A 13,566-nucleotide genomic window follows, 5' to 3' on the forward strand; every position below is an offset into this window, starting at 1 on the left:
TTTTAAACAGACAAAATTATTAAGTAATTAGTAGAATCGTATTTATGGATTTAACACTGGGCTCCAATCACATTTCATTGTTTTTTTTTGTGTGTGTTTTTTTTTTTGGGCTGCAAATACACACAACAGCGCCGCTGGCCTATACCGAGCCAACACTGAATCAGAAATCTGTGTTTAAGTTCAAAGTCAGAATAGCACATAACTGAGTTGTACTCCAATTCATTCCTGTATGTGTAACTTCTGAACAGCCACACCCACCTGTCCTGAAGTAGTTCAGAATGCTGTCCTTCTTAATCCCAGGGACTTTGCAGGTACAGAAGATCATGCAGAACTGATCCATGTCAAAGATCGTGTTACCTGCTTTATGGACGGCCAACTTCTCCCTGAACAGGAACACACACACAGCAGGGGCGATTTCTCAGAGACAACAAGGGAAGCCGAGCTTCCCCTAAAATTCTCTCCCCAAACTGCAGCGTCTACGACGTTGAATTCTCATTAAAACAATAACTTGCATAACATAATATATGCCCAAGATTGTATTTATGTTCATAACTATCCTGTAACTTATTTGAGTGATGTCTGATGAACTTGCAGTTCGCTACGAGAATCACCTTTGCTGCCAGGCTGTAACCTTTCTTATTTCAATGGGCTCTATGGACTGGCAGCAGTGTTGCCAGATTGGGCGGTTTTAAGTGCATTTTGGCGGGTTTTGAACATATTTTGGGATGGAAAACGTCAGCAGTATCTGGCAACACTGACTGGCAGCCGGGTATCCGTTGCAGTCTACGAGACGGCTCTGAACAGCCAATTTCGGCTAGTTGTTATTGGTTAAAATCAACAAAATCGTCACTTCCAGGGAAGCCGGGCTTCTCTGGGACTAAACGAGACAGTGGGAGGGACAAGAAGCCGGGCTGATAAAGGATTATTGGAGGTAGTGTTTGAAAGACATGAGGAGGGTGGTACTTTGGCAAGGAACACGGAAGTATGATCAGTCAGTCCCTAGCGGATGTCGAGAAAGTGTAGTCGTGTGCCAAAGTGCTGTCCGAATTTCTTTTCATATAAACGGTTCTTCTCATTGATGTCTCTGTACATTACTCTGTAAATAAATGTAAATATTACTCGTTGTGCTCCGTTAACTTTCATCCTATCAGTTTGAGCATTCGTGAATTCACTCGTTTATTTCATTTGTAGTTCAATCTGGTTGTAGGCTAGCTTGAGCCTTATTGGGATCTGCAGTGCTAGCTGCTAACAGAAATTGGTGAAGTCTCTGGAAAGCACAACCAGCTGGTATGACAGGGTCACAGACCATTTTCTGGAAAAGGAGCGGAGGGCAGAATTTGTGTATAAATAGTGTTCATGTTCATGAATCTGAAGTGTGTATATTGTTCAGTAATGTTAAGAGAATGGTGGGCTCTGTGTTATAGGTTATACCTGGGTATAATATTCAAGGTTCTGTGTGTTGCATAGCCTACCTGGTTATGAATTTCCAGACTGTGTTGCAGAAGATGTTCAAGGATGTGTTGCACAGCTGGGTGTTGTGTTAAAGACTCTGTGTTGCATATCAGGGTATGATGTTCAAGGCTCTTCGTTGAATAGCCAGTGATTTTTGGATGTTTGATATTTTTGATTAAGGATATGAGGCACTAGCCTGGCAAGCCAGACTATAACATGAAATGTACAAGCAAAAATACTTTCTGCCACTAGGTAGGGTTGTCTAGTTCACTATGCTAATGGGGCACACCTTTCTATGCTTTGATATCCGGCCTACAGGTTTTACGATGAATGCGTAAAATGGGCTTCCCGTTTTAAAAACCAGCAGCCGCCACTGACACACAGTAATAAACACTCAGCAAATACACGAGGTCAGAACACAAGTATCTGTATGATAACAGATTAATCTGTCAGAATGTAACATTGCGTCTGCGTTGCATCAAATACGCTTAATTAATACTCCGCCCACCTCTGATTAGAGACCATTAAATTACATCTCATCTCATTATCTCTAGCTGCTTTATCCTGTTCTACAGGGTCGCAGGCAGGCTGGAGCCTATCCCAGCTGACTACGGGCGAAAGGCAGGGTACACCCTGGACAAGTCGCCAGGTCATCACAGGGCTGACACATAGACACAGAACCATTCACACTCACACCTACGGTCAATTTAGAGTCACCAGTTAACCTAACCTGCATGTCTTTGGACTGTGGGGGAAACCGGAGCACCCGGAGGAAACCCACGCGGACACGGGGAGAACATGCAAACTCCGCACAGAAAGGCCCTCGCCGGCCACGGGGCTCGAACCCGGACCTTCTTGCTGTGAGGCGACAGCGCTAACCACTACACCTCCGTGCCACCCATTAAATAAATTATATATATATATATATATATATATATATATATTTTTTTTTTTAAATAAAACATTTCATGATGTAGGAGTACCAAACGGTCAACTCCATGTGAGCATCGGCCTTGCAAGGTTCAAGATGATTTGAATCAGTAGATGGTGTTTCGAGCCATTTTCAGCCCATAAAATGCTGATTTTTATAAAAAGAAAGAGTCGTTTTGTTAATATTAAGTTTTTTTGGTTTTTTTGGGCTTTTTTCACCTTTACTGGATAGGACAGTGTAGAGACAGGAAATGAGCGGGAGAGAGAGACGGGGAGGAATCGGGAAATGACCTCAGGCCGGAATCGAACCCGGGTCCCTGGATTTATGGTATGGCGCCTTATCCACCTGAGCCACGACGCCCCCCGTTTTGTTAATATTAATATCATTTCATGACAGTACAGTTAAATCATTTAGCCTACAGCTCAAAAACACATTTAAGTGTGCAGTATCTCTAAACAGTCCAACGATCACAAAACAAAGAAACAACAAACAGTTTAAACAGTATTTGCGTGTTTATACAATATTTTGGAACCAACTAAGTTTATGAGAAAGTATTTCAGGCCGATACACCTACAGATAATAATGGAGGGAAGCCATATTTCTGCAGGAGTGGGTGATGGGTCAAGAGTGTTTGTGGCGAGTGTGTTGTGCCAGTGATGGTTGATCAGTTGGACTTTGTATAGCAGGTTTAATTCAGTTTCATCCTCACATGCTGGAGAATTTGACCAAAATATTTGGCATTTTCAGTCAAATGTTCCCGGCCCAAGCATCCGTGTTTGAAAGTATCAAAAATAACACTTCCTGGAAGATATAAAAGTCTGAAATCTTTGTAAAGTAAAAGTTTAAGCAGAAAAATAGATGTAACTTCAGCAACCTGTTTGTTTTTGGGGGGGTTTCTGTGTTTTCCTGACTGCATTTTCATTTGCAGTGAAAGTGTATACTAAGTGATGCTCACGTGCGAATGAGGTCCCAGTACTGAAGTGTGAGCCACGTTGCCAAACTGGTCCTCTCCAACTGGGTTCCGTCACACGCCGGCCACAAGTGCTCCAAGTACGGCCCTGGACCGCCGAAGTTCACATTGAGCTGGGACGGTATTCGAGATTCCAAATATGCCGTGTCCAACCACCAATCCTCCAGCTAAACAAACAGCACGAAGCTTTTTACTGGAAAACTCTCTTACAAATTCACGACTGGGTTTAATTTCATTTAATAGAACCGTGCAGACATACCAGATTATTATTCTATCCACATTCACTGGATATGAGCAATTGTGCGCTCTGATTGGCTACTCTGCTACTAGGATATCAGCTCATATACCGTGAGTAGAGAAAAACAAAATGGCGGCACACGTTTCTGAAGCAACCGAGGACGAAATAAAAACTACTCGAAAACAAAACCACAAAAAAGGGCAACAAAATAAGGAATGAAAAGTATTTGCTGGTAAGAACTGATACCCCCCCCCCCCCCCCAAGAATTATTATTATCGCATTTTTCACAAATTGCTCCCGTCATTTCGCCAGAAATGATTTTGTTGGACGTTTTGTACAAAGTTATTTATTTATCAAATTTGCAAAAATTAAAAAAAAAAATGCTCTGTTTCTCAAAATCCAGTGAATGTGGATAGAATAAAACAAACAGTTATTCCACTCAATCTCATTGTACATGGCTTATAGCCAACTCAGTACTACGGCTATCAGCTATCAGCTCATGACTCAATTTTGTAGAATAAATGTTAAATATCAGAGCATCATGTCATTCAAATGAAAAAGAGAGGCAATGATTTAACGTAAATGCTGATAGATCAGTGTTACCCAGTTGCGCCTGCTTTTGGCTCGTTGGAGGAGTCGTTGGTGAAGATGCTGCCCAATTCCCTCAGCAAAACACTTCACGATGGCTGCTGTGTTGTGAAACTCATGCTCCGAAGCAAATGGCTTCACTGGAAAAAAAATCAAATATACAATGAAAAGAGAGAGGAAAAAAAACAAAACAAAACATGATTTGTGCATTTCATTTTTGCCAAACAGCCATGCAAACAAACTTCCCCATGGACTCCACATGCAGCTGCAATTTTACTCCAATGTTCATATTTTTATGAAAATGAAGCTACTGCGGATGCTTTTTATCCTCAAAACCTGGGCACCTGGGCTTCTTGTCAAAATTGAAGAGAGATTAGAACCTAAAGCTTGGAAGAAATTTCACCTTTCAAGCACTGGAGAAAGCAAAGTTCTCCAGTGGCCAGTCAAAGTCCAGATCTCAATGCAATCCAAAGACTGGGTGGCGCTTTTTTTGAAAACTGCAGTCAAAAAACTACATCGAACTAATCTGCAAATCTGCCTGGAAGAATGGGTGAAAAATCACTCCCAGACAGTGTGAAATGCTGGGAGGAACTTACCCCAACAGAGTGAGGGTTATAAACCCAGGCTGTTACTCCAGCAAAAGATGGTTCTACCAAGTATTAGTCTGAAGGGGTTGAATACTTATCCAAGCTGCATTATTAACTTGCGCTAGCAGTGCTGGCACAAATTGGTACTCTCACTCAGGATCTTTCTACTTTCTTCTTATTATTACTCCTAACATTTTAGGACACTATTTCTCCCCCAGTTTTCAACCAATCATCACCAAATTTCACATGAAGAATACCTCTGGGGCTGAATTACGTTGCTATGACTTTTGGTGCTGATCTGGAATGATCCATGAAAAATGGGATTTTTTTTCTTTCAATCACTTACAACTGTCAATTTTCATGATTTTTTTTTCATTTTTTTTTATTTTGTTCATGGTGGCAGGGCGCAACTTTTCCTCACTAAGCGTAGTCATTCTCTCTCGCTTACTGTTCCAGACCTATACGGTACGGTGACCAGACATCTCTGTTTCTAACAGCTAGCGCAAATCACTGACTTTAGTCACAGTCTCTATCTAGTTTTCTTTCTTTTAATTTGCATGTAATTTAACATATAAAAAAAATAAAATAAACATGACCATGAAGCTATTTTTAATACTCATGTTTATCTGTTCATAGCTGACAGCTGTTTTACAGCTGCTTCACTTAAAATGGCTCCTTATCTACCAGATATAATCTCTGTCGAAAAGTTGATAAAATAAAATAAAATAAAAATATTTTGGAATTGTTTCAGTGAAATATTTTCTTAAAATAGACACGTCAAAGAAAGTATGTTATAGGAAGAAAGTCAGTTTTGGTGAAAACTATCATTTCATCATTTGCAGTGGTTAGCACTGTCGCCTCAAAGCAGGAAGGTTCTGGGTTCAAGCCCAGCAGCTGACTGGGGCCTTTCTGTGTGGAGTTTGCATGTTCTCTGGCCTCCTCCCAAAGTCCAAATAAATGCAGATTAGTTCAACTGGCTACTCTAAATTGCCCATATGTGTACCACCATATGAGAGTTTGAGTCCCTCTGGTGTTCTATAAAATCACCCAAGAGAATTCATGGAAGCTAGTCGATGGCTTCCTGGATCGCTGACCCTCAACTACGAGGATGACACAATTCACATGAAACAATGCCTGAAAGGTTTAACCAGACAAATAAAACAAGTCCACACAAAGAAGCAAAACATTAAAAACTCAAATTGGAAAAAAAAAAAAACCACACAGAACCACTCCACTCAGCTCATCCTACCTGCGTCCAGGTATTTATTGAGACTTTCCTCCAGGGACGGCACAGGCAGAGGTGGCAGCGTGGACTGATACTGGAAAGTTCGCTCGGCCACGGATTCAAATGCCTGATTATCCATTATTATCCCTTTAATACACAGAAAAGCAGTTGACATCACTTACAAATATACGACATTTTAGAAAATACGTGAAAGGTTCTGACTGCAAAGTTGAATTCTGGGCAAAATGTTCTGTAGCTGTTGGAGTTTCGAGATGTTTCACTGCCCCACACATCATGTATCCTGTGTGTAAAATGTTTTGCCAGGATAAAAATTGTCCCACATTTTACGATTCCGGAGATTACCGAAGCAATACCACATGACCACCGTGGGGCGTGTTTGACCAACTTTTAACCAAAACAAGTTGGCGTGAGCAAACATGACAGACTCTGCTCTCCCTCCAGCTAAAAGCCAATGGAAAAGAAAAGGAAAGCCTGCCTAGTGAGTGCAACTGCAAGATAGAGCAAGGTTAGATGTCGTGTAATTTTTCTGGACATATAACTAAATCATTCTAGCTAGCACTTAGCTATCTTAGCCATAGAATGCACAGACTCGACTCCACGGTAGCAAGTATGGAGTTATACATCTAATGTTTTGATCTTACAGAGAAAGAAATGATAACACAAAAGCAGTAACAGACAAAATATATATTCATCTTTTGTTTCACGGATCCATTTGCAAATGTCAACCACAAATTACATCCCTGTGACTCAAAACTCTCCGAGGTCGATGAAGTGTCATGATGTTTTCCATGCGTCGCCATCTTGGTGTGTGACAGTTCTATAGTTATGCTAATTGGAGTCGAGTTGGCGCATACACATTCTGTGCTATGCACTTCCTGGTTTCCAAGTTGTTTGCGACGAGTCTTTTTTCCGCAAGTGTTGGCATTAATCACTAATCTTTTTTTTTTTAATTTTTTCTACAAATAATTTTCCAGCATCCTCTTCATTTTTTATTGTACTTTCGCTTTCCTTTTCCTGTTTTTTTTTTTCTTTCGGAAGGACGCCAAGACTAGAAGCTTTCCTTTTTCTCCTCCTGCGTAAAGACCACACGCGGAGGCCATCCACATCGGATCTGCTTTAATATCAACAGATCTTCGATTAAGGTACGTGAATCTTTTCATTATGGCACACCTTCAGCTTGTTCAGTGTGCTGAGTGCAGGATGTTTAGTCATTCTTCCTCCGTCGCTAGTGACAGCTTTATTTGTGAAAAGTGCAGATTAGTTAGCTCTCTGATGGAGAAGATTGCAGTTTTAGAAGCGCATATCCAGGCTTTAGAGAAGCCCAGTGAGAATGAGAACAGTGTAGTTTCTGTAGAGGAAAGTCTGGATGCCCTAGGTGGAGTTAGTAATCCCCTAACTCCGGCATTAGAGCCCTTACAGCGGGGCGAACGGGTGATGACTCAGCGGCACAAGCGTAGAGCCAAAGCTACCGCTGAGGCTCGCCCACAGGAGCACCACTCCTCTCCGCTTCAAGTGTCGAACAGGTGATGTACCCACTGAGAAACCTGAAAGAGCTCTGGTTATAGGGGACTCTATCATACAGCACATGAAATTAGCTCAGCCTTTAGGGGCACCAGCAGCTTTAGTCAGGTGTATACCGGGAGCCAGGGCGCCAGGCATAGCAGGTAATCTTAGGGTCCTAGGCAAGCACAGGTTCTCAAAGATAGTTATCCATGCAGGAGCTAATGATATACGCCTTCGTCAGTCTGAGGTTACTAAGAGTAACTTTGTAGAGATGTTTAAATTAGCGAAGGTGATGTCCGATGCTGTAGTATGCTCTGGCCCCATTTCAATGCGGTGTGGCAATGTAGCTTACAGCAGGTTATGGTCGCTGAACTGCTGGTTGTCCAGGTGGTGCTCTGAAAACAGCGTGGGCTTTATAGACAATTGGGCTAATTTTGAGGGCACTGCTGGCCTGTTAGGGCGGGATGGTATCCATCCCACTCGGGAAGGTGCTGCTCTCATTTCTTGCAGCATAGGGTCATAGTCTCAGAACAAGCCTAGTTAACTTCTGACAATCCAGAACCAAGGCCAGGGAGCAGATAAACAGGCTAAACAGACTGTCTGCTAGCTGCACAGAGTCGTCACTCAGGGTCACTGTGTCTGTTCCTCGAGCTAAACAAAAAAGTAAAAATACTCAGAATTTGTTCCAGTAACCTAATCAATATAAAATTAGATCATACTGACTGTACAGCCGCTGCCAGCACCTTTGATCTAAAGGTGGGGCTATTAAATATTAGATCTCTTATATCTAAAGCACTAATGGTTAATGAACTTATGACTGATCAGGAGTTTAATGTACTTTGTTTAACTGAAAGATGGATTAAGCCAAATGAATATATAGGATTAAATGAAGCGAGTCCTCCTGGATACAGTTATATGCACCAGCCTCGTCTAACTGGCAGAGGAGGCGTCGCAGTTATTTATAATGATCATCTAGGTGTAACACAAAAACCTGGTTATAAATTTAATACATTTGAAGTTCTTCATACTCATATAAATGTATGTAGCTTCGAAAAATAAGTCTACCCAGTTAATTCAGTTACTTATTATTTACAGGCCCCCAGGGCCATATTCTGAGTTTCTTTCTGAATTTGCAGATTTTCTCTCAGATCTGGTTATTTCCTTAGACAAAGCTTTAGTTGTCGGAGATTTTAATATTCACTTCGATAACCCAGAAGACCCTTTAAAAACAGCGTTTGTGTCCATTTTAGATTCAGTAGGGGTTAATCAGAATGTCATAGGACCGACCCATAATGGTGGTCACACCCTCGATCTAACATTCGGGTTAAACGTAGAAAATATAAATCACATTCCCACAGTCTGAAGTTATCTCAGATCATTATCTCATCTCATTCAAACTATGTCTGAGTAATAATATATGCACCTCACCATGCTACTGTATTAAACGTACATTCATGTCAACTATTGCACAGAGCTTTATAAATGATCTCCCAGAGTTATCAACTTTGGGTCACTCTCAACCCCTGCAGAACTTGATCAGGCAACTGAATGCTTAGAGTCAACGTTCCGCCATACTTTAGATAATGTAGCTCCTCTTAAAAGGAAAATTATCAGAGAGAAAAAAAATTAGCACCCTGGTATAATGATGACACTCGCACTTTAAAACAGACCACTCGAAAATTGGAACGTAAATGGCGTCAAACAAAATTGGTAGCATTCAAATTAGCGTAGGAGAGCTTCCTGAAATATAGAAAAGCTCTTAGTGCTGCGAGATCAACATATCTCTCCTCCCTAATAGAAGATAACACAAATAATCCTAGATTCCTATTTAATACTGTAGCAAAATTAACCAGGAATAAGTCCATTATAGACACATGCACACCTGCAGTATGTAATAGCAACGACTTCATGAATTTTTTTAATGACAAAATTGAAAATATCCGACAAAAAAAATTCAAACTACTAATTTAAGTGACCCTGTAATTAACAATATAACTGTATCAAGGTTATTATCGTCAACGAAAACGAACGAAATAATGAAAACTAAAATTGAAAAAACATTTTCGTTAACTGAAATAAATAAATAACGAAAATTAAAAGAAAAAACGATAACTAACTGAAACTGTATTGTGCGTTTACAAAACTAACTAAAATGTACTGAAATTATAGATAAAATGTCCTTCGTTTTCGTCTTTATAAGCCTTTTGGATCAATATGAAATAGATTTATTTCGCTCTAGCAATTTTACGTGAGCTAGCGGCACCGTACGGCACCTCACAGTCTATCACTTTTTGTTCAGTCGGCTTGTGCTCACCGCATTACCTGGCAAAATGGCGATGACTAAAGTTGGGAGAAAGCAGCAGAGTCCTATATGGAATTTTTTTGACTACAACAGAGAGACAGATACTGTAAGAGCAAGTGCATTGTAGAAACAGGTGACAGAATTTGTGGGATACTTCTCAAGGGAAACCCCCCCACAAATCTTAAAGTCCATTTGAGAAGCTCGCATAAGATGGCTAATCGCGAGTACCTTGACCAAGTAGCCTCTCTGATTAGCTCCCCTGAAAGACAAGCAACATCACGGCCAAGTAGCATCGGGAAGGAGGAGACAACCATAATGGACCGACGACCAAACAGCTGCTGGTTAGTAAATACGCAGGAACACCACAAGCAGGAGGATGCACTGGTAAATATGTTCATTGAGACTGGGATGTCTACACGACTATGTGACTCAATTGGTTTCAAAAAGTTCAACTTTTCTCTCGAACCAAAATTCAAATCACCCGGTGCTGCAAGAATGAATAATCTTATTGGAGCCAAGATGGATGAGGCAAAGCACAAATTGAAAGAGATCATAAAGGACGTGAGGAAGCTGACCCTCTGTGTAGACGGTTGGAGCAAGAGAGGATTAACAGCGTCTTTCATGGGTGTGTCAGCATGTTATCATCATCCACCCAGAGGCCAGGTTTACCATGCTCTGCTTAACCTGCACCGAATCGAGCACCCACACACTGGAGAGACCATTGCTCGCTGCATTGATAAGACATTGGATGCATGGGGTATAGGAGAAGACAAGGTGCTGCTCATTGTGACAGATAACAGCTCATACATCATCAAAGCTGTGTGACTGCTTAGGGACAGAGGCCAAGAACAAAGTGAGGAGTCCACAGATGGTTCACGGCCTCAGCCAGGAGGTGCTGGAGATGGTCTGGATGAATTGTGGATCGAATCAGAGTCGGAGGAGACACACGAGGAGGATGAGAGAGACTGGAGACCTCGGTGAGTGAGGTTACAGTGCCAAATACATTAGTCCTATTGATATATATCACAACGATATAACCAGCATTGTAAGCTTTAATTGATATTAACTCCACAGACTTCAAATATGGAGTTTGCATGTTCTCCCCGTGTCCGCGTGGGTTTCCTCCGGGTGCTCCGGTTTCCCCCACAGTCCAAAGACATGCAGGTTAGGTTAACTGGTGACTCTAAATTGACCGTAGGTGTGAATGCGAGTGTGAATGGTTGTCTGTGTCTATGTGTCAGCCCTGTGATGACCTGGCGACTTGTCCAGGGTGTACCCCGCCTTTCGCCCGTAGTCAGCTGGGATAGGCTCCAGCTTGCCTGCGACCCTGTAGAAGGATAAAGCAGCTAGAGATAATGAGATAATGAGAGTTCAAATAAAGAGAGGAAAATAAATTTACTTGCTGTCATTTACTCACTCCTATTCAAAATCTAAAATGTCCATCCCAAATGGTATACATCTCCTAAAAAATAAAATGTACAACTGTCACATTGACATAGTTATTGTTGTCATGATTTCATTATCTAATATTGAGATTCGTTACAAAGATGCAATATTAAATGTGTTATCCCGTGGAAACAAATTTAGGGCAATACAGACAAAGTCCTAATTCATAACTTTTTATTAAACTGTTATCTGCTATCTTGTAGACTGTTATGGTTGTGGTGGATGGTTGGTTGTTCAAAAGTAACTGAATATATATATATTTTTTTTTAAATGGTATCTTTTGTCCCCTCCTAGAACTGCCACCTTATTGTGGTGGAGGGGTTTGTGTGCTTGAATGATCCTAGGAGCTATGTTGTCGGGGGCATTACGCCCCTGTTAGGGTCTCCCAAGGCAGACAGGTCCGAGGTGACAGGCCAGACCAAGAGCAGTTCACCAAAACCCTTATGGATAAAATCAAGGACCGTGACATCACCCAGTATGGCGCAGCCGGGGCCCCACCCTGGAGCCAGGCCCGGGGTTGGGGCTTGTATGCGAGCGCTTGGTGGCTGGGCCTTTGCCCACGGGGCCCGGCCGGGCTCAGCCTGAAGCGGTGACGTGGGCCCGACCTCCTGTGGGTTTACCACCCACAGAGGTAGCCGTAGGGGGCTGGTGCAGTGTGCATTAGGCAGCAGTCGAAGGCAGGGGCCTCAATGACCTGATCCCCGAACACAGTGGCTAGCTGTTGGGACATGGAATGTCACTTCGCTGGGGGGGAAAGAACCTGAGCTTGTGCGGGAGGTTGAGAGGTACCGGCTAGAGATAGTCGGGCTCACCTCCACGCACAGCTTGGGCTCCGGAACCCAGCTCCTCGAGAGGGGCTGGACTCTCCACTTCTCTGGAGTCGCCCATGGTGGGCGGCGGCGGACTGGTGTGGGCTTGCTTATAGCTCCCCAGCTCAGCCACCATGTGTTGGAGTTTACCCCAGTGAACGAGAGGGTCGCCTCTCTGCGCCTTCGGGTCAGGGAGAGGGCTCTTGCTGTCGTTTGTGCCTACGGGCCGAATAGCAGTATAGAGTATCTAGCCTTCTTGGAGTCCCTGGGAGAAGTACTCAGAGGTGCTCAGACTGGGGACTCCATTGTTCTACTGGGGGACTTCAACGCTCACGTGGGTGACGACAGTGACACCTGGAGGGGCATAATTGGGAGGAACGGCCTCCCCGATCTGAACCCGAGTGGTGTTTTGTTATTGGACTTCTGTGCTAGTCACGGTTTGTCCATAACGAACACCATGTTCGAGCATAGGGGTGTCCATAAGTGCACGTGGCACCAGGACACCTTAGGTCAGAGGTCGATGATCGACTTTGTAGTCGTTTCATCTGATCTCCGGCCCTATGTCTTGGACACTCGGGTGAAGAGAGGGGCTGAGCTGTCAACTGATCACCACCTGGTGGCGAGTTGGATCCGCTGGCGGAGGAGGAAGCCGGACAGACCTGGCAGGCCCAAACGTATGGTGAGGGTCTGCTGGGAACGTCTGGCCGAGCACTCTGTTGGGGAGGTCTTTAACTCCCACCTCCGGGAGAGCTTCTCCCAGCTTCTGAGGGAGGCAGGGGACATCGAGTCTGAGTGGACCATGTTCTCTGCCTCCATTGTAGACGCAGCTGTTCGGAGCTGTGGCCGCAAGGTCTCCGGTGCCTGTCGTGGCGGGAATCCCCAAACCCGGTAGTGGACACCGGAAGTAAGGGACGCTGTCAAGCTGAAGGAGTCCTATCGGGCCATGTTTGCCTCTGGGACTCCGGAGGCAGCTGATGGGTATCGGCAGGCCAGGCGTGCCGCAGCTCGGGCAGTTGCAGAGGCAAAAACTTGGAACTGGGAGGAGTTCGGCGAGGCCATGGAGGAGGACTATCAGTCGGCCTTGAAGAAATTCTGGCAAACTGTCCGGCGCCTCAGGAGGGGGAAGCAGTACTCTGCTAACACTGTTTACAGTGCGGGTGGGGAGCTGTTGACCTCGACTGGGGACATTGTTGGGCAGTGGAAGGAATACTTCGAGGATCTCCTCAATCCCACCGTCACGTCTTCCATTGAGGAAGCGGAGGCTGATGACTCACAGGTGGACTCGTCCATTACCCAAGCCGAAGTCACTGAGGTGGTTTTCAAGCTCCTTGGTGGCAAGGCACCGGGGGTGGATGAGATCCACCCCGAGTATCTCAAGTCTCTGGATGTTGTGGGGCTGTCTTGGCTGACACGCCTCTGCAGCATTGCGTGGCGGTTGGGGACAATGCCTCTGGAGTGGCAGACTCGGGTGGTGGTCCCTCTTTTTAAGAAAGG

At 43.8% G+C, this 13,566-nt stretch overlaps 1 protein-coding gene across 1 annotated transcript in view; it reads right to left on the bottom strand.

The window, feature by feature from the left end:
* The window catches only part of crot (carnitine O-octanoyltransferase), a 41,949-nt gene that overhangs the window by 21,192 nt on the left and 7,191 nt on the right, over positions 1-13,566 (bottom strand). Inside the window, exons 2-5 of the mRNA XM_060900266.1 lie at positions 6,016-6,138; positions 4,195-4,319; positions 3,339-3,520; positions 259-383 (exon numbers count right to left, since the gene is read on the bottom strand). Of these exons, the coding sequence (XP_060756249.1) occupies positions 259-383; positions 3,339-3,520; positions 4,195-4,319; positions 6,016-6,130 (547 nt within the window). The 5' untranslated portion in view covers positions 6,131-6,138. The remainder of the gene's footprint in view (positions 1-258; positions 384-3,338; positions 3,521-4,194; positions 4,320-6,015; positions 6,139-13,566) is intronic.

Source organism: Neoarius graeffei, chromosome 19, assembly GCF_027579695.1.
Source record: "Neoarius graeffei isolate fNeoGra1 chromosome 19, fNeoGra1.pri, whole genome shotgun sequence".
In the NCBI taxonomy this organism is placed as follows: domain Eukaryota; kingdom Metazoa; phylum Chordata; class Actinopteri; order Siluriformes; family Ariidae; genus Neoarius; species Neoarius graeffei.